The 24,358-nt window shown below is 40.9% G+C and overlaps 5 protein-coding genes across 11 annotated transcripts; 2 read left to right on the top strand and 3 right to left on the bottom strand.

The window, feature by feature from the left end:
- Positions 1 to 120: 120 nt before the first annotated feature.
- Ccs (Copper chaperone for superoxide dismutase) lies at positions 121 to 1,321 on the top strand. Of its 2 annotated transcripts, XM_015173719.3 has the most exons (4): positions 121 to 240; positions 295 to 935; positions 989 to 1,120; positions 1,215 to 1,321. In XM_015173719.3, the coding sequence occupies exons 1-4, from the start codon at positions 226 to 228 to the stop codon at positions 1,219 to 1,221; spliced, it is 795 nt and encodes a 264-aa protein (XP_015029205.1). In that variant the 5' UTR covers positions 121 to 225; the 3' UTR covers positions 1,222 to 1,321. The 2 variants fall into 2 exon arrangements, with proteins under 2 accessions (XP_015029205.1, XP_002050420.1); XM_002050384.4 differs by lacking the exon at positions 1,215 to 1,321 and having other exon boundaries at positions 989 to 1,188.
- LOC6625337 (uncharacterized) lies at positions 1,120 to 2,917 on the bottom strand. Of its 2 annotated transcripts, none has more exons than XM_002050383.4 (9): positions 2,763 to 2,917; positions 2,610 to 2,702; positions 2,439 to 2,548; positions 2,277 to 2,371; positions 2,087 to 2,215; positions 1,871 to 2,025; positions 1,669 to 1,813; positions 1,361 to 1,611; positions 1,120 to 1,302 (listed from the first exon to the last, which is right to left on the bottom strand). In XM_002050383.4, exons 1-9 carry the CDS (start codon positions 2,802 to 2,804, stop codon positions 1,186 to 1,188), a joined length of 1,137 nt encoding a protein of 378 aa, XP_002050419.1. In that variant the 5' UTR covers positions 2,805 to 2,917; the 3' UTR covers positions 1,120 to 1,185. The 2 variants fall into 2 exon arrangements, with proteins under 2 accessions (XP_002050419.1, XP_015030006.1); XM_015174520.3 differs by having other exon boundaries at positions 2,439 to 2,551.
- A 560-nt stretch (positions 2,918 to 3,477) lies between these two features.
- Positions 3,478 to 13,861, top strand: LOC6625336 (putative uncharacterized protein DDB_G0285119). 3 transcript variants are annotated; one of them, XM_070209649.1, is made up of 8 exons: positions 3,478 to 3,687; positions 6,814 to 6,843; positions 7,186 to 7,632; positions 8,540 to 8,649; positions 8,714 to 9,377; positions 9,432 to 9,736; positions 13,260 to 13,319; positions 13,411 to 13,861. In XM_070209649.1, exons 3-8 carry the CDS (start codon positions 7,332 to 7,334, stop codon positions 13,435 to 13,437), a joined length of 1,467 nt encoding a protein of 488 aa, XP_070065750.1. In that variant the 5' UTR covers positions 3,478 to 3,687; positions 6,814 to 6,843; positions 7,186 to 7,331; the 3' UTR covers positions 13,438 to 13,861. The 3 variants fall into 3 exon arrangements, with proteins under 3 accessions (XP_070065750.1, XP_002050418.1, XP_070065751.1); XM_002050382.4 differs by having other exon boundaries at positions 13,260 to 13,861; XM_070209650.1 differs by lacking the exons at positions 13,260 to 13,319; positions 13,411 to 13,861 and adding an exon at positions 10,251 to 10,594.
- Positions 13,862 to 14,912: 1,051 nt separating this feature from the next.
- On the bottom strand, positions 14,913 to 16,239 carry LOC6625335 (venom allergen-1). Of its 2 annotated transcripts, XM_002050381.4 has the most exons (5): positions 16,011 to 16,233; positions 15,535 to 15,944; positions 15,349 to 15,453; positions 15,067 to 15,280; positions 14,913 to 15,007 (listed from the first exon to the last, which is right to left on the bottom strand). In XM_002050381.4, the coding sequence occupies exons 1-4, from the start codon at positions 16,143 to 16,145 to the stop codon at positions 15,079 to 15,081; spliced, it is 852 nt and encodes a 283-aa protein (XP_002050417.2). In that variant the 5' UTR covers positions 16,146 to 16,233; the 3' UTR covers positions 14,913 to 15,007; positions 15,067 to 15,078. The 2 variants fall into 2 exon arrangements, 1 of the variants encoding a protein (XP_002050417.2); XR_004303863.2 differs by lacking the exon at positions 14,913 to 15,007 and having other exon boundaries at positions 15,138 to 15,280; positions 15,349 to 15,485; positions 16,011 to 16,239.
- A 181-nt stretch (positions 16,240 to 16,420) lies between these two features.
- tamo (PUB and ZnF_RBZ domain-containing protein tamozhennic) lies at positions 16,421 to 24,345 on the bottom strand. 2 transcript variants are annotated; one of them, XM_015174519.3, is made up of 5 exons: positions 24,270 to 24,345; positions 20,494 to 20,682; positions 20,227 to 20,426; positions 18,791 to 20,164; positions 16,421 to 18,562 (listed from the first exon to the last, which is right to left on the bottom strand). In XM_015174519.3, the coding sequence occupies exons 2-5, from the start codon at positions 20,615 to 20,617 to the stop codon at positions 17,786 to 17,788; spliced, it is 2,475 nt and encodes an 824-aa protein (XP_015030005.1). In that variant the 5' UTR covers positions 20,618 to 20,682; positions 24,270 to 24,345; the 3' UTR covers positions 16,421 to 17,785. The 2 variants fall into 2 exon arrangements, with proteins under 2 accessions (XP_015030005.1, XP_002050416.1); XM_002050380.4 differs by having other exon boundaries at positions 23,845 to 24,338.
- Between the last annotated feature and the right edge of the window lie 13 nt (positions 24,346 to 24,358).

Here is a 24,358-nt window from a genome sequence, read left to right on the forward strand (position 1 = left end):
ATTTTAAACTATTTAGATATATTAATGTGCCTACGCCTGGTAAATTCGTTTTCAAAAATAAGTTGATAAAATTATATATCGATATAAACTGTAAGTCGAATTCGAGGTAACCGCCAAATCCGAATATCGATAGTATTTATCGCTTTTGCATCCATCTATGTATGTTTATCGATAGTTAATCAACCATTATTTGTGTTTTTTGGTTGACTTCTTATAAACAACGCAATGGACTCAACTAAGGTAAAATACATTGTAAAATAGGCGAATTTAACACTAAGTAACATCACCATCTAGATTGAGTTTGCAGTGCAAATGCACAAACACGACAAATCGTGCGTAGACAGCCTGCGGCGTGCTCTGGAGGGCATGGGTCAAGTTGACATTGATCCGGCCGAGGGACGCGTGATTGTGCAGACAACAGTGCCATGGTCGGAAGTTCAGGACAAAATCGAAAGCACCGGTCGCCGGGCTGTTCTCTCCGGCTTTGGAGGACAATCAGCGGTGGCGCTTATCAATACAACCGGCTGTGTCGTTGACCGGACTCCCGTACAGGGCGCAGTGCGTTTCAGCACAATTGCTGCACAGCAGGCTGGCGTAGTTGTTGATGGAGTGGTGGATGGATTAGCGCCGGGACTCCACGGCTTTCACATACACGAAAGCGGCGATGTGTCCAAAGGCTGTGCATCAGTTGGAGACCATTATAATCCGCGTAATTCGCCACACGGTAGCCCAGACGCAGGCACAGCTAAGCGACATGCCGGCGACTTGGGTAACATACGTGCCGACGAAACTGGCCGTGCCACATTCCGTTTCGTTGATCCTGCCCTGGAAATTTGGGACATAATTGGACGAGCTGTTGTCATAACAGCCAATGCGGATGACATGGGACGCGGTGGCAACTCGCAAAGTCTAATCGATGGCAATTCCGGTGACAGGTAAGTGTATATTTGCTAAGTTATGCGTTATATAATTTTTGACTTCTTTTTAGAATTGCCTGCGGCATAATTGCCCGCTCGGCTGGCATTTTGCAGAACTTTAAGAGAATTTGCGCCTGCGACGGTGTAACGCTTTGGGATGAGCGTAATAAACCGCTGGCGGGCAAAGGACGTTCTACAAAACTGTAAATATAATACTTTATTGTTTGTGAAATGTGCTTAAATATATATGTATATATACTATCTAGAATTATTTAACATCTTTTTGCTTGTTCGCAGCTTTTAAACGTGCCAAATGCGCTTTGCATTTGGTTTTGTAGGACTGCACGAGTTTGCCACCAGGCGAAATGGCAATCGCTGCATGAATCTGTGGAACAAGAACCCCATTAGTATGTATTTACAAGTTAGCCGCGCTTAACGCTTACCTCAACATAATCAATTTCTTGTTCGTAATGTATGGAGTCTTCTAAAATATTTAAAATTACTTGAAATTGCTCACTGCTCAGCACATAGGTCATTTCGCCAATGTTTTGCTTGTACCACTGAGCATAGTTATCCAAATTCTGTTGTATATTCATGGTTGTAGCTGCAGCAGCCCGTGCCGTCAGTAGTAGATGCAACAAGGAGAGCTGACACCCCAAACTAGCCACTTGTAGCACACGGTTCTTGAGGTACTCTGTGAAAATGATAATCATATCAATATAATTTTATTGCAGGCAGCCAACCCGCATACTTTTAATAAATGCAATTGTGTCTGCATTTCCGCTGCTGGCCATGGACTGCAGTAAAATTATATAAAATTTCCAATGTTTAAAATTCGAGGAGGTAGATAGTTTAAATAGATGGGACAACGCTTCCTGTTGATGGCTGCCAAAGAGCTATATAAAGGTTTGTTAAAAAGATGACACTAATCTAAACATATATTATATATTTACTTTTCCTGTGATGTGTTTGACAAAGATTAGTTCATCGACACCCTCATTAATCCAAGCGCTAAAGTGTTGAAATGCCAGACTGACATCGGCAGCCTCATGCAATTCCAACAGTATGTTCAAATGCATTTGCATGCACACATTGACCAATACATCATCTATAAGGACAATTGTCAGTCATCTAGAAGAAATGCAGTACTTTACATAGAGCCCACCTACCAGGTAAAAATTTACACAAATGCTCCACATAGTTTAAGTTTCCAATCTTTGGATTTTCAGCCAGTGCGCTAAAGAGATTCCTCAAAGCATTTTCGAGTATATTGTTCAGTCTTAGCATGTTTACAGAATCTAAAAGCAAAACCTGAATGTACTCTATTTACATACAGAATTGAAAGTCCAAATCACTTACCATAATGAGCCGAAATGAATAGATTAGACAGCAGCTTATATTCATTTTGTAGAAACTCAATTAATATTAACTGCAACTGCTCTTCATTCTCTATACTGTCAAAGTGTCGTTGATTAGATGATATACATAAATATTTGTCGATCTCTATTTCCCATTTGTTACCTGCATATGTATTCCGTGGCTGTCAGTACTCTAAGCTGTTGCAGCTGGCCCAGCACTCGAAAGCTGCCAACGCTCAATGGCAATTGGCAGAAGTATTTGGCCAGCAAAAGCTGCTTGGATCAAAATTTGATAATAATTCAAGTATTTAAACTATGCAAGCCAAATACTTACCTTTTCCTTTGCATTTAAGCATTTCAGCAAGTCGTCAAGATCCCGGGCGGCTCGTTGGTTCGTCTGTCGGGTTTCGCAGTGTTTTTGTAGCAGCTTTAAAAGAGAACAGATCAAATTATATTAAATATAACTATGCGCATATTGTTAATTTACCCTGCACGTAAATCCAAAACTGCTGCTGACATTGAGATTCATTTAATTTTGTTTACTATTTCCCGCAAAAACTGCCAGCTGCAAAAGTGTGTACACACCAGTGCGAATAAAAAATACCAAATAAGCCAATGAGCTAATTTAGACAGGTCTGTTACATAGTAACAAAAAAAACGTTAATTTCAAAATTCACTTTAACTGCTCTATAATTGTGAACGTTTTTGGTAGCGTATGAACTGAACTGTCAAACGAAAGAGCATTGTAAAGCGATAGACAAAATATTCGACCATAAAACGTGACAAAACGGAGATATTACTAATCATTCTTCATTCATGTACAACCCTAAGGGCCTATTATAGGCGATTTATTAAGAGTTCTATTGTCACGACGGGTAAAATTCTAAAAAGAAAAAGATTTGTTGGAGGACTTTCGATAGATGTAAGTATTGAAAATAGTATATGATATTGAGTAGAATCATTCCATTCTTTAGAATATTAGAATAGTTGAGTTAATTTTTTCATTCACGCGAATTTGGCAGCCAAAGCAGGGAGCGCAAGGATTCAAAGCGCAAAACATGAAACGAAGCAAAACATTGGGCCAGAAAAGCCGGAAGCTTACAGGACGCGTGCGCCGTGCTTTCGTCAAGCTCATCAAAAACGGAAAGCTTGGCAAACATGAGAGACAGGATAATAAAAAGCTTGTGTCCCAACAAAACTTTCCACAGTCTGTGACAGAATTCAAGTGAGTTGAAACAGTTGAGAAAGAAAAAAAAACATTAAATACGCAACATCAATTAAACAGTATTGTGAATAACACCAATTTGTTTATAATCAGTTGGCACACTAAAAACAACTTAGTTAATTGTTTGCACATAAAAAAAAAAATACTACATATATTCGCAGTCAACGTTTCTGCCCACGCACACGAGGTAAGTACACACTTTTGCAGAGCAAATGCATTCACTTCAAGGTTGTGTCATGTGTGTGCCTGTGTATGTGTGTCTGTGTCTGTGTGTGTGTGTGTGCCTTTCGATTTTTCATACCGCTCTTAAATCGAAGACAATAAAAACGAACCCACGGGACCCCGAGATATGTGAATGCTGCAAGGCTGCATACATATATATACGATATATATACATACATATATACGTTTGTATTTATCAGAGAATTGACTGGCGTCCCTGGCTAATTCATGGCCATTCACTGTATGTTTACTCAATTAGATATCAGTTTACTAGGGAACGGTGCCCATCCCATGTGGCATCTACACCCGACGTATTAAATTATTTGTTTGTTCGCCGCCTCGTTGCGGTTTCCCCTACAGCGCTGCGTTAATTTCCCTCCAGTACGTGTGTGCTCTTCTGTCCTGTACCGCCCCAACCGCCCGTTGCCCGTTGCTCCCACTCCCGCTGCGGATGACGCCATGCCGCAACTGAAACGTTCCATCATCATTCGACATGAACTTCTGCCACATGTCCGCGCAGGACACTTGTTTGTCTATTTGCTTAATGGAGCCGCATGATATCCGAGGCAAAAGAACAATGAAATTCCCGTACTATGTATCATTTTCAGAGCTGCCCGGCCAGTCCCTTAGTTTTCTTAGTTGGCCTTTAAGGTGCCCGCAAATATTGCCGCCATTTCATTTAAAATATGCAAAGACCATCAATTTGATTGCATGCAACAGTTGCCTCAATTTATTTGCTCGTGTTTTTTATGAAAAAAAAAATATCATTTTGATTTTATGAGCTGTACTTAAAAACATCTCCCCGCTTTTGAAACATCTTAGGCTTTTATATTTATGAGCAATGCAAATTTTCTTGGCAGAGGGCTTTTTTTTCTTTTAAATAATTATTTTTTAAATGAGCGACACTATATCCGAGAAAAACTCTTAGTAAAAACAGAAATTTCCTCACTTTTTCAAATATATTTTTAAACTTGAATTGAACTTCTTTCCTTTCTATTCCTCTATAAAAAAAAAACTATCTTTAAAGATTAAAAATATTTTATTAATTTTTTGGACAACCACCTTTATATCCAACATTGACTATTAAACACATTTTCTTATGCATTGCATTTACATTTTGAGTAACAAAAGAAAATGCACTTGAAGTGAAAATCATGTTTTCCGTTTGGATAGGCATACGTTCATTGAAAATTCAGTTGAGTGTAGGTTGTTATACGAGTGCATGTATGTTTTATTAGGCTGTCAAATGCAGCGAATTGAAACTGTGACCTAGTTTGGGGGTATTAATAGATTATACCACAGAGCGGGAGCGAGATGTAAAGTCAGAGCCCAAGGCAAACGTCGTGGCAAGTCAAAGTACCAGGTGGCAGAGTCATGTCGACATGTCACACCAAAAGCAGCTACTCTATAAACTCAGGGTCAGGTCAGGTTGCTTACGGCACTTAACCGATATATGTATATATCTATCTATCTGTTGATATCCTGTTTATGGTACTCATCCATTTCAATTGACTTGACACTGAAAAAACAACTGAACTGCAGCATAGCTGCACAGACGAATCATTTATTAACTCAAATCCCAGCAGGCTGACGTGCCAGGACTCTGGCCCAGCACCCCAAAGCTTGGGCTTACGTTGCGCTCTTATGTCCTGCCGCATGACAGGCTCCAGAATGGATTGTGACTTACTGCACATATTCTTTGCAAGCAAGCCGACGGGCTTGCGACTCAACTGGTTGATGTTTTTGTCCTGGTTTCCTAAACAATGTCTTAACGTAGGTCGATTGAGTTAGTTTATATACAGATTCCTGAATCCTTAGATGCAATTGGGTGGATCCTAGTGATCCCTGATATGCCCTAAGGCATGCCGTACAATTTACTATTGTCATTTGTATTTTAAATAAAAATTCCCTCTAAGAAATGTCCCGCGCGCGTTGCCAATCAGATGACGTTTAGTTGGATTCAATACAATTCCAATTGATTTGCTTACCCAGATTAATTCCCCTTTAATACAAGCCAGTTGTCATATTGTTTTATTTTTGAAGCACCTCACATATATTTTTGCATATACAAACAGTTCAGAGTTCACCTGCAATCAAAAAGTGTTAGGATAAATAAATATATATTATTTAGGTGTGTGTGCTCGAGTATTTGTTATGTCAATACCAATTAGATTATGATGGCAGGCAAATATTACTTTTTTTTGTTTCAAAAAACTCTCCCTGTGCAAACGTGGTACACCTGGCGATTACTGTAGAAAGAGCTCGAGTAGATTTATTCGGGCGCACCCTTTAAGCTGCTCTGTTTTAAAGGCCAGCATCAAGATGAGTTCCAGGCAGATAGCTGCTGCGTGGCAACTGCCTGGGGCTAGAGACCAATTTGCAACTCACCGCAAAGGAAATGAGTTTTGTCTTTTTCTTTCTGCATAATAATAACCAGGTGCACATAGAACAGCAGCAGATGAACGCTCTAAGCGTTAAGTGGCTTTTGTGTAATCTGCATGACAATAAGGCATATGCCGAGCGGCGAGTGGGCGGGTGGGTGTTGGCCCACTTTTGAAAAGCCAAGCGGGCGCGTGCCAAATTTGGCTACAACTTGTCGCGCACTAAAAAAAACTATAAACATAATCAGGTGTGCGTATGAGTGTGTGTGTGTGTGTGTGTGTGTGTGTGTGTGTGTGTGTGTGTGTGTGTGTGTGTGTGTGTGTGTGTGTAGGCAAGGACATGTAGTGTGCGCTGTTTTAAGGCAAAAGGCAGTTGGCCCAAACGCAAGCAATTAATAAACATAAACACATGTGCCAGTTGCACGGGGCGTATGAGCAATGTGGCACGTGCCACATATAATGAGCAGCGCGAGGCAGCAGCTGCTGACACGAGTGCCACATGTGGGTGTACATATGTCTGTTTTTTGTTTGGCCTGTCAATTTGCGTATTTGCAACAGCAATGCACATTAATCATCGCCGATTTTGCCGCACGAAAAACCTTAACAAATTGATTAATTAAAAGCAGCTAAGCCATAATTAAATTGAAAAGCGTGTGCAATAAGTTAATATATAAGTTAATATTTATCTATTTGATATTAATTAATTGCAGCTCTGCTTGGGTCTCTTTTGCGGCTTGCAGGTAAAATACAATAATTTAATGAACACACAAAAATTTGTATATTTATTTTACTTTTTTTAAATTTGCATGCAACTCAAAGACATAAATCTAAGTAAAAGTCGAACGTATTAAAATTGATAATATAAATTCCAAATAATTTGAGATCTACGCTGTAATTTTATGAGTTTAATTCTTACCTGTAATTGATGTGATAACTACATACATATAAAAATCTATTGTAATTTTTAACTTAATCTATCGCTCTTCTTAAACGCTCTACTTATATATCTTTCTCTCTTTCTCTCTCTCTCTCTCTCTCTCGCTCTCTCTTCCTGTATCCTTTGATCACTCTCTTTGCATCAGTGTTGTTCAACTTGATATCGAAATAAAAAAAAAATCCCATCGCCGACCAATGCTCATTTAAAAAGCTAACTCAGAAAAAGCCCATACTTACCGTTGCATTAGCAATTGGATTACTCAGAATTAAAAGCTGATAAGACTTAAGCGAAATGGCGCCATTTAAACTCAAATTTCGCATGGGCAGCTCGCGAAGCACGAGTACATCGCAAGAGCATGATCCGGATCCGACAGTGAACGAGGCGCTATTGGGCACACAGCAACAGGAACAGGAACTAAATCAGCAGCAGCAGCAGCACCACCAACAACAACAACAACATCAGGCAGTTGGTGCCAGTAGTTCCACAATTGATTCAGTTGATTGCAACAGTGTCGGTTCAATGAGCGAACGGAAGCTGCTGCTGCCTCCGAATCCAAGTAAAGCTGGCAATAATTCCAACAGTTTACGTATGGGTAAGAACAGGCTAAAAAATACCAAAACTACTCAATCTTCATACAAACACACTCCCTTACTCCCCCATTTTTCTTAAATGTGATTTAACAGCATGCTGCATTATTTTGGATGCTTATTAATGCAATGAAGCGTTTATTATTTACTTGACAATTTGGTTTATTTTGTTAGTTTGCAAATGCACAATGCATGGCCCCTTCAAGCACAATTAAGCCCTGCTTACACTCAGAGTGATCCGTGTTTTAAGCTCTATTTGAATTGATATATTGGAAAAAAGAAACAATACACAGAGTTATACATTTGCTCTATATCTTAGCTTCAGTTGCCAAGGCCTTAATTAGCGAACTCTATTTCAATTTCAATTAATTTGTTTCATTTTCACGGTTGCGTTTTTTTCATTTATTTCATATCCTCTGATCTGGCTACAGTGAATTATATAGCCGATTCCTTATTCTAAACCCCACTTTTGGAAATCTTACAAATCTCTAGGCCGCTTTAACGTGTAAGATCGACAACCATTTGAATGTGAATTTGAATTTAATCAGTGTAACCATATTATATAATAAGATGATAAGCAACCCAGTGCAAGATGTCTGAAGTATCGATATCAGTGACGATATCGATATTTCAATAAGAGGAAGAGTGCAGGATTCAATTCTTGAATCGGCCATGAATTATAAAAAAAGCCAACGTCTTACCTTTATATTTTACAAACGTGTTTTTTCTTTGATCGCTCCACATTATTTGCACCTGCTTCCAGGGTAAGAAATACATATATTTTGAGTGTATGCAGGGCTCAAAATTTGCATGAGAACCGCCCTCAACTCCCCGACCAAAGCAACAAAATCAATAAGAAATTTAAAGCAATTTGTATGCTAGTTTTTTTCTAAACTCGAGATTATCTTGCAGGCTATGTCAACCCGAGTCGCACACCGTGCATCAGCGAAACGGCAACGGCAACGGATAGCAACAAGGTGCCTACCACACCGCCACCCACCTATGAGTATGTGCTAGAAGAGGTAACTGGAATGGTTGATGGCCATGCCAAGACAGATACTGATTAGATTTAACACATACACACAGAACACGCGCCTCTCGCAGCATCAACGGCAGCTGTCGTCGGAGAACAGTGCTACGCCCAATCAGAACAGTCGACGCAGCTCGGCGAATAGCTCGCGGCAGAGCGCTGCTCATCTGAGCGCCGCCCTGGAGCAGCTGACCCTAAATGACAGCAGCAATAGCAACAGCAACAGCGACAGCGACAGCAACGACATTTGCAACGATCCGGATTGCCAGCAGAACTACAACAACAGCGGCAACTGTGGCAGCCGGAACAACAACAACAACAGCAACAACAATAACAACCGCAGCAACAACAACAACGACGGCGAACAACTGGAGCAACGGGAGCAGCAGATCCACCCGCACATCATCGAGGGCGTCACCGAGCTGGATCTGGAGCACAGCGAGAACGAGGAGTGCACGCTGAGCGTCAACGAGTTTCTATTGGAAACCGAAATGGCTGCTTCACGTGCCAATAAGGATAATCTCTATGCCGCCTGCAGCGATGCCAGCGAGGGCCAACAGCCGTGCACGGATGCCGAATGCACAGAGTGTGGCGAGCAGGCCGCCTGCGGTAGCGGCCACCTTGGCATGGAATCCGAGGAGGATGGCGAGGAGCCAAGCACCAGCAACGCGGCACGACACAATTTCTATGATCCGCTGCTAAATCGCTATGGCAGCGAGCGTAAGTCCGAATCCCATTGCATTTGCACAAATCTTACGCTCTTTCCACGTCCAGCTGGCTGCTCCAATGGCGCCGCATCGGGCAACAGCAGTGCACAATCTTGCAACGAGGCCTGCTGTGCATCAGGCTCTGGCTCCACTTCAGTTTCCTCGAGAAGCCGTCGTGGACGTCGACAGCAGCAGCAACAACAGCAACAGCAGGAGCAGAGCTGCCTGCTCACGCCGGAAATGATGAGCAACAAGACCTCCAAGGAGATCTACAAGGATCTGGCAAAGCAGTGGGGCATTACGTGCAAAATGTCCGAAAGCTGCCGATGCATGGACTGTCAGAGCCATTATTTCGATTGCGATTACGATGATGTAAGCATTGAACACAACAGATCAAACCTTAACATATGCATACTCCAAGGAGAAACTATATTTCCTTCGGCTGTTTCATAATAATGATCTATAATCATTTAATTATTATTTAATTATTGAGCTTTATTGCCAAAAATGTATTTTAGAATTTTAAAATCCTTACCTTCTCTGGAAAGGACTTTATATATTTGACACGTAGCCATTTAATCAAATATCTTAAAAATCAGGCACGTCCGTGGCCGAACAGAAAATCAAAGCCGTTTTCTACACGACCCATAATATCCTTGGTCAATACGATACCATTGATATAGTCCTATTGAACCTACATTCAAAAATATGTGTGTATGCTGTTATTTTGAAGTCCACCCCTTATCCCTTTATGGTTCCTAGATGCCCGGTATATCCTTGGTTTAACCATACCATTGATATAGTCCTGGTGAACCTAAATATCAAAATTCGTGCAAAATTTGCTCGTAAATGGTCTAGAAATATGAATATGCATCTTTTCTTTCAGCCGCGCACCACTCTTTTGGTTCCTAGATGACCCATAATATCCTTGATCAATAAGATATCATTGATAGAGTCCTGGGGAACCTATAGTTCCAAATCCTAACAAAATTCGCTTAAAAGCGCTATCCACATTTAAATTAAGGTTTAAAAATTAACGATCGTAAAATCCCCATTGCCCTGGGCCCAGCCGGGCAAAGCAACGCAAAATTCAGCTGAAGTACCAGGCGAACAGAAATGCCCAGCAGGTAGATGCACGAAAAAATTTCATTTAACAGTCCACTGTTAATTAGCAGCTGTTAAATAAAAGTCCACTGTTAACCAGCAGTTGCCGCTGTTAATTAACATGCCACTGTTAAAAAGGGGGGCGTTCGATCTGAACGAAAATTTAGCAAAAATACCAGGCGAACAGAAATGGCCAGCAGGTAGACGAACTAAAATTTTTCGTGAATGAACAAATTCATTGCATACCCAAACGGGGCGCTCGGTCGACAGCGAGCGGGTGCCAAAATTTCAACGAAAATTCGGCTGAAGTACCAGGCGAACAGAAATGCCCAGCAGGCAGACGAACTAATTTTTTTTTAATAAAAATTTGCATTGCATACCCATGGGCTGCAATAATATTCTTAACAGTCCTCTGTTAAACCAACGATCGCAAATTTTAATGGCATACTTTTACTGTCGCTTTTTAGCAGCAGCCACGAAATTCTGTTAAGCTGCAACTATGTACTGAAAGCAAAATATCATACATATTTGTGGACCGTTTCCGTGCGCATTTTGCACGGATTCGGTCCTCTAGGTTCGCCAGGACTATATCAATGGTATGGTACGACCAAGAATATATGTGGGTCCACTAGGTACCGTATCGCTAGGCGATGATGATGGCTGAAAGAAAAAGCATTCATATTTTTTGACTTTATCGGTCAATTTAGGTTCATTAGGACGTTATCTTTGGTAGAATAAAGCCAAGGATAAATGGGTCATCTAGGAACCATTGGATTTGCTTGTCAATTTTCCTGGGTTTGGGTAGACATGTCACAAAAATAAAACACAACAAGTAAGAGGCACTCCACGCGGAGTTATGTCGTTTTGGAACGTCATATCTCCGCGCGAAGCTATGTCGTTTTGGAACGTCATATCTCCACGCGGAGTTATGTCGTTTTGGAACGTCATATCTCCGCGCGGAGTTATGTCGTTTTGGAACGTCATATCTCCGCGCGGTGTTATGTCGTTTTGGAACGTCATATCTCCGCGCGAAGTTATGTCGTTTTGGAACGTCATATCTCCACGCGGAGTTATGTCGTTTTGGAACGTCATATCTCCGCGCGGAGTTATGTCGTTTTGGAACGTCATATCTCCACGCGGAGTTATGTCGTTTTGGAACGTCATATCTCCACGCGGAGTTATGTCGTTTTGGAACGTCATATCTCCACGAGGAGCTATGTCGTTTTGGAACGTCATATCTCCACGCGGAGTTATGTCGTTTTGGAACGTCATATCTCCACGCGGAGTTATGTCGTTTTGGAACGTCATATCTCCACGCGGAGTTATGTCGATTTGGAACGTCATATCTCCGCGCGGAGTTATGTCGTTTTGGAACGTCATATCTCCGCGCGGAGTTATGTCGTTTTGGAACGTCATATCTCCGCGCGGTGTTATGTCGTTTTGGAACGTCATATCTCCACGCGGAGTTATGTCGTTTTGGAACGTCATATCTCCACGCGGAGCTATGTCGTTTTGGAACGTCATATCTCCACGCGGAGTTATGTCGTTTTGGAACGTCATATCTCCACGCGGAGTTATGTCGTTTTTGAACGTCATATCTCCGCGCGGAGTTATGTCGTTTTGGAACGTAATATCTCCGCGCAGAGTTATGTCGTTTTGGAACGTCATATCTCCGCGCGGAGTTATGTCGTTTTGGAACGTCATATCTCCGCGCGGAGTTATGTCGTTTTGGAACGTCATATCTCCGCGCGGAGTTATGTCGTTTTGGAACGTCATATCTCCGCGCGGAGTTATGTCGTTTTGGAACGTCATATCCCATCTAAAAAGTTTCGATTTTCGCACCGACCTCGATTTTGAAAAAAAAACATGATGCCTTTGCCATTTTGTCGATTTGGGTCAAAATATTGGATTTCCTTTTTTTGATGCCAGTCGATAGAACTGATCCTTACAAGCACAAATTTTATAAAATTACAAAATCGGACATTATTTGACGGGAATTTTCCAAAAAATCATCAAAAAGGTTGAATTTACGAACGAAACTGTTTTTTGTCTACATTTTTTTAAAAAAAAACGATGTTTAATTTGCTTGAAGCCAATTGATGGTAGGGATCCGTACGCATTCAAAATGGTATAACATTTATATTAAAAAAAAATCATCGAAAAAGTTTCGATTTTCGCACCTACCTCGATTTAATGTTGGTGATGGTTTGGAAGGTCATATCCCCCAGTGGAGTTATGTCGTTTTGGAACGTCATATCTCCGCGAAAAAGTTTCATCGAAAAAGTTTCGATTTTCGCACCGAGCTCGATTTTAAAGAAAATCGTGATGGTTTGGAAGGTCATATCTCCCATTGGAGTTATGTCGTTTTGGAACGTCATATCTCCGCGCGAAAAAAAAAAATCATCGAAAAAGTTTCGATTTTCGCACCGACCTCGATTTTGAAAAAAAATTTGATGTAACCCCTTGCCATTTTGTCGATTTGGGTCAAAATTTTGAATTAAGCACTTCTGATAAAAAAGGAACTTTAATAGCATTACAGAAAAAAGTCGCAATAACCATGCTGTTAAAATGCGAAGCATTTGTACATGTATACAGAAATTCTTAAAGATGCTGCTCCTCTATTCAATTGCGCAGATGCATATAACTTTGGCCAATTATTTCCCGATTCCGCGTTGAACTCATGGATTTGGCATTTAAACAAATTAAACATCGATGGCTAAAAAAAAGTTGTTGACCACGAAACGATTCGTTTTTTGTTATGATCCTTATCATTTTTATTTTTCTTTTGCAGAACGAACATCAGAAAACAGATGGCGGATTGGGAGCTGGCACGCCCATGTTCATCAGCGAGGTAATGCACGGTTCTGGCTGTCAGATATTGTAAAGGATACTCGTTTTATATATATATATATTTTTTTTTTTTTTGGTTTTTGCATATGAAGAGATTGCTGAACAAATGTTATATGTAAATGCAAATTGTTTAACTAGAAAAGCCAAATGAAGAGCAAGCTTAGTGTACGCAACAGAATATGTTTGGCATTAAATTGACGTTATTTGCACAAGCTGTTTGCGCAAGCTGTTTGCACAAAATGAAGTAGGAATAATGTTGCACCGTGTAGCCTATGCGAATTAGGCTGAAATAATCAATTATACTGGATAAAACAATGAGGCAAATGAAATTATTTATGTATAGCCAACAAACGTAGACTTTGAAAATTATATGAAAAATTCGTAATACCATATTTTTGCCATTGAAAAGTATTGGTCAACTTTTTTTCGAGAAGTTTTTGATTCAGAACTTTAACTAAATGCATTTTCTTTCAAAGGATTAAACACGATTTGCGAATTGATTAGGAAAAAAAAAGAACATTTCAAAACCCACCTTGCAAGAATATCCTTAAATGTGTTCCATTTTAGAACCAAAATTTATGCAAAGTCTGCAACCATTCAAAACAAATATATATTTGATTTGCGGCACTTTTGATAAAATGTCAAAGACCTTTAACTGCAGTAGTTGTAAGCCCCATGACATCCCCTACAATATCCGAGCTTGTCAGAAGTTTATCGAAATGGTCAAATTATAAAGTAGAGGCGGCTTTCTAGAAAAGAAAAAAGAGAAGTTTGTAAGTATTTTTCTATATGAAGAATTATGTGTAGCTGGCAAAACGTTAGAAACGCAAAATAGACAAGTGCAGGAGGCATTCCCGTGCCCTAGAATATAGGCATTATACGTACCCCACACACAATTATTATTATTATTATTCTGATCGAGAAAAATCTAAAAGTAGTCTAAGCAAAACAACGATGCGAACAGTTGGCACTTTTGTGCCGGGCAAAGTATGGAGTCATATATTTAACAGAATTATGGATACCAAAAATGTTAATACTACAATTCTAGCCTTATCGAGGCGAAACAAAGTTAACTTTTATTACAAATATGCTGATATTTTTAAAACGAAGCGCAAATATTTAGTCTGATATTTTGTATGGTCTCGGTATTTTCCAAATGGATTTCATCATATTTCGCTATATACACACATATATATTATTGATTTTGTTAAAGCTGCGAGTCACAGAGCAAAGGCATTTAGAATCCAAATCCCAGGCACCTTAACTATGTTCCGTACTATCTAAGCAAGCGGGTTTCATTCGCCAACGAGGCAAATAAACTCACAATCTAAAATCAACACTAAAAACCAATTGTACTTGCATTAATCGCGCAGAGATCGAACCCCTATATATATATATATATATATATATATATATATGGTATATATGGGGTAATACATATAACTCAAAAGGTATTTGTTTATATACTCGTAAATAAATATTAAAAAACGGAAGAAAACGAAAAAAAAAAAAGAAAGAATGACTAAGTCTGTTAGCCGTTAGTTGATATTAATTAGTAAATATTTTGCTTATGTATCAATCGAACTAGACGAAATTAAAGATTCAAAAATATATTATAAAAAACAATTTAAACATGATTACAATCATTTTACACATTCCTCCAACTTGGTCAGGGGGATGCCAGAATATCTGAAAATATTTCGATTTTGAATAATAAAATAGAAAATAAACAAGAAAATATACTAAACAATATATAAATATTACTCCACATTGTGGAGCTTGCTGTCCTTATCACCATGATCCTTGGGAAATATTTCGCCACTATTGGTGCACAGGTTGCGATACCTGGAGCTAGGCCAGGCGCCCCAGATGCCGCAATTGCTGGCCGCATTGCCAATTTGATAAGTATACGAACCCTCCATATTGATAAAATCGTAATGGCAGGTCATAAAGTGACAATAGCTGTTCCAGAATTTTAAATCAATGAGTATACGATTTGTGATGTGACATTAGAAATATATATTACATACTCATCAGTGTTATTCTTATCACAATTTGTGGCTATGGCAAAGGCGCAGCCTAGCCTAGAGACTCGATCGTTCACCATCAGCGTAAAGTGGCCCACAAGATGGTGGCTGAAAGAGAAAAAGGGAAATACATACAATCGCTTAATGTGACTATGCTTAAGCATTGTGGAATCACGTTTAGGTGCTCACCTGTTTGAGTCGAAATCTTTGAGCAGATCAACGGGATCACGAACAGTTCTATATTCGTCGAACATGGGGAACAGCGCCAAGTCCAGCAACTCTTTGACTGAGAAACGTTTCTTTTTGGCAAGAACCATGCTCAGATTTTCACCGGCATGCGGAAAACGCACAACGGAGCGGCACATCGTGTGCTTGAAGGACACCGTGGAGGCATGCACGCGCGCCATATACGCCAGCTCCAGATCCCAGATAAGCTCACGCATGCGTGAGGCGGCCGGAAAGGTTTCATTGCCATCCGTAACCAACTGGCCACCAGCCGCCATATTCCGATACTTATTGTGATAGTCTAAAATGAGCTTGCGGAATGGCAACGTGTCCGGAACGATAGCCAAAAATTTGGCCCTGTAAAAAAGTGGATGCTGGGCGCACAGAAGAGTTACAATTAATTTCTTATAATAATATTACCATTAAAAGTTCATAATTACCAGCTCAGTGGCCGCATTGCATATAAAATGCCGCCTATTGGCCATGTTGCACAAATGGCTCTCATTGCGGCAATAATTGTAGCCGCTGGCAAGCTGGAGCAGGGCCAGCAACAGCTGCAATAACAGCAGCCTCATAAAAGTTGACAGAGAATTTTGGGAATATTTAAAACTTGAAAAACTGGAAAATCTATGGGAAAAAATTGTACATTTTTTGAGACTTTTCAATTACATAAATAAGTATTAAAACTTTTGATGCACAATGCAAAGATTTTATGTTTTTTTTTTTCTTTTTTAATTTTTTGTATAATTTTTTTTTTTCAGTTTTATTTTTCAAAAATTCAAAGTGTTGTTTTTTTTATTTATTGCTGGGATTTTAGGAAGAGTTTTGCCTATAAATTCATTTATTTTGGTTTTATTTTGTTTTTTTTTTTTTTTTTTTTGAATATGCAATATAAATTGTATTTAATTTGTTTGTAACTTTTTTTTTTAGTTAGTATTTTAGAAAAGTTGAAAATCGAATTTTTTAACTCTTGATTGTTTTGGTTTGTGTTTTTTTTTTCTTCATATATTTATTTATTTTTTTTTGTTTTTGTTTTTTGCTAATATCAACTGATACAATTTGAACTACATATCTTCTATATGTCAGGGCGCAATAGATTAACAACAAATCAAATAAATCACAAAAAGGTACATTATTTTCCTCCCTTCTTTCAATATTTTTTTTTTTTAAATCTTTTTTGCATAAAAAAATATTATTTATTTTGCTTAAGGTTTCATTTAACATTTTTGTTTAGCAACAATTAACAAACAAATTAAGTGCTTTTTTATTTCTCACTTTTTCAGCGTTGGGCGTTGGGTGTGGCATGGTGGGCAAAAACTAAAGATTGTGTGGCACTATATATATATATATAGAGGATATACTATATGTACGCATGTATAGTTGCTGTCTCTCACTCTTATTGCATAATCTTGATGTGTACTAAGGAGCTGCTAATAAAATATAAGTGAAAACATGTTCAGTACTACTTGTATTACCCATTTGTTTAGCTCGTTCAAGTTGAATTGATTATATTGTATGTAGTAAAGGTAATTATGAAAAGTTAGTCTAGCATACAATAAATATATGTATGTATATATTGTGTGTATATATATATATATATACGCATAATAAATATACTTGGCTTTCCAATATATATGTATATATACTTTTTTTTGTTGTATTTTTGTTTGTAACTCGGTTTAATAAACTATTTACAGACGCACACTCGCAGGCACACACAACTATACAGTTATTACTTATATTATATAGTTAGTATTCATACATACATGCGACTTATATCAGGTATAGGCACATCATTTGCAACAAAAACGCGACGCCCACAACAAATGGAAACATATCTACGATCTAATTAAAGCATGTGTACACAAGTCTAATCGAAAACTTAAATTGTAATTCATAATATGAATAATATATTACTTATAATAGGTATGTATGTATGTATGTATGTCTCGTATGTACATAATGCTAGGGATTGTGATTGAAATCGTAGATGCTATAAGACTAGAGAACTTTCTATAAACATGCACACAGTTTGTTGTAATGACGAATTTCGTATAAAAAATATATAAGTTCTATATGTTTAGTTGTATATATCCAAAACTCCTTTCATACTGTGTGTTTTCTTCTATCACTTGCGTGGTGTACAGTTTCTCATATTTCATATAGTAAATATATACTTAATTCATATTGTAGCATGTGCAGGATTTAACATAGTCTAGACACAGGTGGAGGATGCGTGCGACACATTTGCCGCCGCCTCCAGATTAAAGTCCTTGCTGCGACAGCACATCTCGCAGATGCGCTTTGTGTCCGGATTCAGGAACGTGCAGAAACGACAGCTCCATTCGTTCGGGCTGGTCACAATCAGCTGCGTCGACACCGGCGGCGGCTGTTTGGCCACGGCGCCCGTTGTGCTGCCGCGACTCCGTGCACCACCACCGCTGCCGCCGCCAGGTCTGTTGTCTATGGTGGCTGTCTTTAGAGCGGATTTCACCTTTTTCACACCCGGGCTGCTGCTGTTGAGCGCTGGAGCTGGTGGCGCCGCTTGCACAATGCGCGGCTCACGTTTCTTGTCCAGCGTGCGCGACTTTTCCACAGCGGCGGGCTGTGTATGCGTCTCGGTGCCGCGCCGTTTATCGGCAGCTGCACCACCATTGGCCAGATTAAGTGAATCCAGATCCAAGCTTTGCACCAGCAAATCTTCACGATCGCCCAGATCCTTGGAGTAGCCGGAACGCTCCAGATTCTTGAACACATAGTTCCAGGACTCGAAACTGCCAACGCCCTCCTGCACCTTGGGCATCAGCGGCGGCGATGCGCTGCTCAGCGCCGTAAAATCATCCAGACTGGCCGACTCATAGCTGGTGCCATCCGAGATGTTCAGGTCACGCTCCCGCATATGCTGGCGGCCATCAGCTGCGCCGGCGGCGGTCAGACTAATCCGTTCCCTCAATTCCTTGTGCGTCGATTTCCGATTATTATCCAGGGGATCCTAATAATAAACGCAAGTTACAATCAAATAGGCAGTCATTAGTCGGAAGTGTCCGACCAGAAGACACCCTCGCCTAGACAGACAGCTGAACATGCCGGCTCGTCGCCCTGATCAAGAATCTATCTACTTTATTGGATCGATGCATGCTTCTATTATATCTCTTTTTAACGGTTTTCTACATTCCTTACATATGTTAATCTCGCATGAACCCTTCAGCTTGTCACTTACCATCATTGGCTCTCGCTGCCTGTCCGTTGATTTGTCGCCCGTCTCGAGCTTAGCGCGAATGCGGCTGCTCTTAGGCACAGGTCGCGCATAGACATACATATCCTGTGGCGTCGGCTGCGGCAAGGTTGTTGGCAGCATGGCAGGCACATCGTAGCCGCCGGCATAGCCCATGGCCATGGCATCCCGAGGCTGGGCATACATGGAGCTGCTCATGCCATGCTTGGCCGTCTGTGCACGCTGGCCACGTCGTTCGTATGGACGCGGATCGTTGAAGTCATGCTGCATGAGCTGGGCCCGCTCATCGAAATCAATTAGATGGTGATCCGGCGGATATGTGCTCTGCCTGTGCTGCATGGCGGCCAGTGCGGCGGCATTGTTGGGCTGATGCCGTGTTGTTGCGCCCAGCTGGCCGCCATGGTAGCCACAGCTGTGGGGCACCGCTGTAGCCGGCCTGTTGCCTATGCTGGCATACATGTTCGCATTATTCTGCTCCACATGGCCGTAACCATCCAGGGGCGTGGCATAGGGCGCATTCAGCTGACTGGAGATGTTGTAGGGCAGCGGATAGCGATTGCCGGGCGCATTGTAAGCGCCAGCAACGGCCGCATACGAGGCGCTGCTGCCCATGCTGAGGCCATCCAGGCAATCGTAGGGCGCCTCATACAAATGTCCATGTGGATGCAGTGCCGCACAATCTTTGGGATGCTGATCGAATGAGTGTCGCTGTGGCAGCGCCGTATGCGGCTCCTGATAATGCTCCAGGCTGCGCGAGTGCGTCATCAGTGCGCCCTGCGCCTGCTGCTGCTGATACATGCAATTGAGATTCGTGGGCGGGGCGGTTTGATGGCCGGGCGCATGCAGCGCGCAGATATTGGCATTGTTATTAGCAGGTCCATGCAGCGCACAGGCGGCGGCGGCTGGTGCAGACTTCTCCGCCGTACAACTGTCATTGCTGCGATGGGGGGGTGCGATATTGCTGTAGGTGTTCTCCGTTGCCAGTTGATGCTGCTGCTGCTGCTGCTGGTGCTGCTGTTGATGCTGCTCCTTGCGCAGCCGCAGCTCGTGCAGTCGATAGGCCAGCTCCTTGATGGCCTGCGTTGTGCCGCCGACATGTCGTTCCCTATAATGGAATATATCCTGCCAGCTGCAGCTGTAGCCAGCGGCACTGAGGCCCGCATAGATGTGTTTCATAATTTGGCACTCGACATACGCGGCCATCGCATCACGCGAGACATTCGTCACCTGGTCGGGGCAGATGGGTCCCTCCAACACAAACGTATCCTCGGTAATGCGACGATAGCCCATGGCCAGAAACAGTCTTTCGGCATCGATCAGATTCGATTCAACGTTATGCTGATACGAACCGGAGTAGGTCTGCAAATATGAAACGAGATTAGTTTTCGGCAATTTTTGTGAATATTTTGAGGCATTTATACTTTAAGCGTGCGAAATTCCTTGCGCCAGGGCTTTGTAAATAAATTGTTGGCATACTGGCTGACGGCCTCGAAGCCAACGATGGCATTCTGTGCCGTAAAGTCGTTTAGCTCGCAAACAGTTCTGCGCAGGACATGCCCCGTTTCGGGCAAGAAGAATTTGCGATCGTGTGGCACCACGCACAGAAACTCTTTCAGGCAGCCTGGCAAAGAAAAAATGCACAGCAATTAGCTAATGTTAATGAAATTATTTGATTATCTGGTACTCACATTCAAGTTTCTTGCGCTCCTCGAGCTTCTGCGGGCTCTCCTCAGTTTCCAGAAACGTCCAGTGGCATTGCAGTATCTCCTGCCAAAGATCTGGCAATAAATCGCAGGGTACAAAATCGGACATTGTGGCGTGGCGCGACAGCGTGTTGCAGCAACGCCAAGGACACTCATTCAATGCAACGGCCGCTCCTGCAAGGCAATATCAGTGCGAAACATAAGTACACAATAAAAATAGAAAGGAAACAATTTTTTTGTTTGGTGTATCGAATATTAAATACCCTACTAAAAACTGATTTTCTGTGATTTCTCCTATGAAGCTTTAACTTTTTGAGAATTGCAAGGAATAAAGAAGATTCGTGATAGCAATACTTTTCAAATTGAGCCACAAGTTGGCTTTAAAATAAACAAACTTATCTCTCGAACGGAAAGCTAGAAATTTATTAAACATACGCTCAATGGGAGAGGCGTTACACACTTTGCTAGCAGACAAGAAAACCCCTTCTCTTAAAGGGTATGCAAATGAATTCAAGGCTGCATCTTTAAAACAAGACTTTTATTGATTTTCAAAGCAAATGCTCTTAACGGCTGACAATAACGAGCACATTGTGTGCGTGTGTGTTTTAGTTGGGCCCGAGCCCAATTCTGGGCCCATTCAAGTGGCCCAGTCTAAATGCAGAGTCTGCCCAAATGGCTGGCAACTTGGCACATGAATCACAAACGCCATCCGGCATGACGCACGCACGAGCTATCAGCACAAATATATTAAGTTCGATACACACACACGTATATATACATATGTGCCTATATAGCTATATTTATTTGACAACAACTATGTGCATGGACGCTGATAGAGTAAACAATGGCAACATGTTTGCTAGCTGTTGCCCGCCTTTGGCTATGGCAGCCGCCATCGATAATGACTGTTAGTTAATACTTATCAGAGCCTTTGCCAACCAACCGCCCTTCCGCCACCCGCACATGCCGCAAACCGGGCATGGGCATCAGCTGAGGAGCGGCATGTGCAATCTACGATTAGATTCGCTTACCGAAGCCAACCCACAACAACAAAAACAAAAACAAGAACAACGACCACTTGGCATATCAATAAAGCGTCTGCTTAATTGTTATTCATATGTGCTTATAGTATATATATATATATAGGTATATAAATTTATATCGAGCTATCAAGCTGCATTTCGCAATTGGATTGGATGAGTGGATGGGGCATTGAATAAATTACTGTGTATGAAAAGCAAAATTAAGATTCATTCAAAGAACCAAAATATATTATAGTAAAAGCAAAAAGCGGTTTATACTGAGATATTGCCTTGCTTACGAGCTAACAATGAATTCATAATTAAAATCAGTTTGCTTCGAAAAGCTATTAAGATGATTCATTTTGAATCGTTTTGTTTTCATTCATTATTGTGTGGGATTTCCCCCTTTAATACTCTGTAATTTTGCGTTTTTTAACACTATAACAAGTCGATAAGTAACTGTCTATCGATCTATCGATTTATATTTCTGAATAAAAGAAAGCATATTGAGCACCATACCGAAATGGTATAATCTAATGTGTCCAATCTACCAGAGAACGAAATAAATCATTTGTATTACAGGGTATTTGCATGCGTTATCATCCAGTGCATAAATCTTGGCGCTTTGCACAGCTGCTAACTGTTTTAAAAGTTTATTAGTCACTCGGTAACTAAATTGCACAAACGATCTGCATATTTTATTAGCAAATCAGCAACTGGCTTGGTGGCCATTTGTCTGGGCTGGCTCATAAAGCTGGCGCTGCAGTTGCACGGCGACAAATTCAATTTAAAGCGTGGGTCAGTGGTGAAGGGGGCGTACTTTGGCGCCATAAAGGGGAGGGAGGGGCAGAGAGCCATGAGCTTAGAAACCTACTGAAATCTTATTAGCCTTGGCAGCTGTCCTGCTGCAAAGTGGTTTTTTTAATGACAATGGCGCAGAAACTGCTTTTGTAAGGGCGACAAACAGTGGGCGTGGCAACAGTGCTGGACAATTTGTAATTAGATGAAGCCACAAAGTTGAAGTTGGAAAGTGAAAAACACAGCGATTGCTAGCTGAAATGCATGTCAAAGTTGGCTGCACATTTAATAAGCAGTTGAAGAGAAAAGAAAAAACAATTCCAACTTTTAATTTGTATATTTTACGAGGCCAGGCAAAGTGCAGGGAAACGGCGGGAGGCCCGGGTAGGGCATACAACGCTTGCAGCATGAAACGTGAGATGGGTAAAAAGCAAACAAAAACAAACTAAAAGCTGTAGAAAGTGAACGGTTCAAGAGTTGATGTGTAAGAGCGAGAGAGATAGAGAGGGAGAGAGAGCGAGCACAACAAATCTAAAAAGGTGTAAAGCACACACACAACAGCAGCTAACAGCAACTGCAGAAGCAAAGCAAAAAGAAGAAAACAAAAGCCTTTGAAGTTTACACTCTAAAGCCAAGTGAATGCCGCTCAAAACAACAATAATGAAGAGTGCCGACTGCAGCAGTGCTGAACAACGCAGCAAAAAATCAATAAAAACTAAATGAAGTGCAAAACGCGCTCAATAACAAAAACACACAATCACACACACACACACACAGAGAGAGGGACAAATAACGGCCTGATCAGCAAGCAAGCTTTTAAGTCTCTCTTAGCCTGAGCTTTTATGCATGTGCGTAAATAAAGAAACTACACGTCGTATACTTATTAGCGTGGGAGTGACAGAGCAAACACCTAACCCAACCTTTAACTGCGCCGTTAACTGTAAGCAACGATGCAATGTTGTTGTTGTTGTTCTTATTGTTGTTGTTGAGCGTTTCACATGCTCGCGCAAATGGATGTTAATCAAGAGCCCGAATTGACATTGACGACATTCAGAGCGCTAATTGTAGTGTTTTAAGTAAATTTGTAAAAATTCCTATTGAAATAACAAAGCTCTTTAGAGCACAGATATTATTGGACCTTTATTGATTTTGACAATTTGACCTCAGCATGCTGCGTGTGTGTGTGTGTGTGTGTGTGTTTACTTATATTTTCAAGTATTTTTCAATCTTGCTGTTGGACACTTGGCGCAACAGTTTAAAGCACTTTTCTTGGCAAGGTGACAAAAAGTGTGTGTGCGTGTATATGTGCATGTATGTGTGCGTGTGTGACCCGTTAGTTCGTTGCCGGCAAAGTATACGGCAGGGTGTTCCAATTCTTATTTTCAGCCCAGCGCATGCATTACTAAATTTAGCAAAACCCACACACACACACTAACACACAGAGCGAGAAAAGCATCACAGAAAAGCTTATGCACAAACACCGAAAAAAAAAACTAAAAACAGGAAATAAACTTACAGAGATTCCTCATCGTTGCTTTTGTTCTTGTTGTTATTGCTTTGCTTATTAATTCTGTGCATCTGCATCGCTGTTTAAGTCAATCACACACACACACACTGTTCCTTGAGGTTGCCGAATTAAATGCGTTTTTGTTTTATTTTATTTTTTTTTTTTGCGTGGGTGGTTAAAATTCTATTTTTAGCACACGACAGTAGCAAACCAAAACGATGTGCGAAACGAGCTGAACAGCGAATGAACAGTGGAATGCTTCCGCTTGTTGTTATTGTTTTAACAGCAGCTGCACACTTATCGATAGCGTTTGCCTGGTAATAGCTACCAGCAGCCGCAGCAGCAGTACATTTTTCAACTGGCTTTTGCAACTATTGCATATGCATTAAGTGACGCACTTGATATTGAATTTAGTTTCACTTTGTAACACGCACCTTTTCCAATTATTATTATTATGCGCTGCGTTGTGGTCGTGTCATTTCCACAGCAAACTAAACTTGGTTACTTAACAGCACTGATTTCT

Source organism: Drosophila virilis, chromosome 5 (assembly GCF_030788295.1).
Source record: "Drosophila virilis strain 15010-1051.87 chromosome 5, Dvir_AGI_RSII-ME, whole genome shotgun sequence".
Lineage (NCBI taxonomy): Eukaryota > Metazoa > Arthropoda > Insecta > Diptera > Drosophilidae > Drosophila > Drosophila virilis.

Coding starts and splice junctions, on each gene's coding strand:
- LOC6625336 (XM_002050382.4), top strand. CDS start 7,332: ATGGCGCCATTTAAACTCAAATTTCGCATGGGCAGCTCGCGAAGCACG. Junction 8,650..8,713: donor ATGAGTATGTGCTAGAAGAG/GTAACTGGAATG, acceptor ACATACACACAG/AACACGCGCCTCTCGCAGCA. Junction 9,378..9,431: donor AAATCGCTATGGCAGCGAGC/GTAAGTCCGAAT, acceptor TTCCACGTCCAG/CTGGCTGCTCCAATGGCGCC.
- LOC6625335 (XM_002050381.4), bottom strand. CDS start 16,145: ATGAGGCTGCTGTTATTGCAGCTGTTGCTGGCCCTGCTCCAGCTTGCC. Junction 15,454..15,534: donor AAAGATTTCGACTCAAACAG/GTGAGCACCTAA, acceptor TTTCTCTTTCAG/CCACCATCTTGTGGGCCACT. Junction 15,281..15,348: donor GATAAGAATAACACTGATGA/GTATGTAATATA, acceptor ATTCTGGAACAG/CTATTGTCACTTTATGACCT.
- tamo (XM_015174519.3), bottom strand. CDS start 20,617: ATGTCCGATTTTGTACCCTGCGATTTATTGCCAGATCTTTGGCAGGAG. Junction 20,427..20,493: donor GGAGCGCAAGAAACTTGAAT/GTGAGTACCAGA, acceptor TTTCTTTGCCAG/GCTGCCTGAAAGAGTTTCTG. Junction 18,563..18,790: donor GGCAGCGAGAGCCAATGATG/GTAAGTGACAAG, acceptor GTTTATTATTAG/GATCCCCTGGATAATAATCG.
- Ccs (XM_015173719.3), top strand. Junction 936..988: donor GATGGCAATTCCGGTGACAG/GTAAGTGTATAT, acceptor ACTTCTTTTTAG/AATTGCCTGCGGCATAATTG.
- LOC6625337 (XM_015174520.3), bottom strand. CDS start 2,804: ATGAATCTCAATGTCAGCAGCAGTTTTGGATTTACGTGCAGG. Junction 2,372..2,438: donor GCCACGGAATACATATGCAG/GTAACAAATGGG, acceptor ACACTTTGACAG/TATAGAGAATGAAGAGCAGT. Junction 1,612..1,668: donor CACAATTGCATTTATTAAAA/GTATGCGGGTTG, acceptor TCATTTTCACAG/AGTACCTCAAGAACCGTGTG.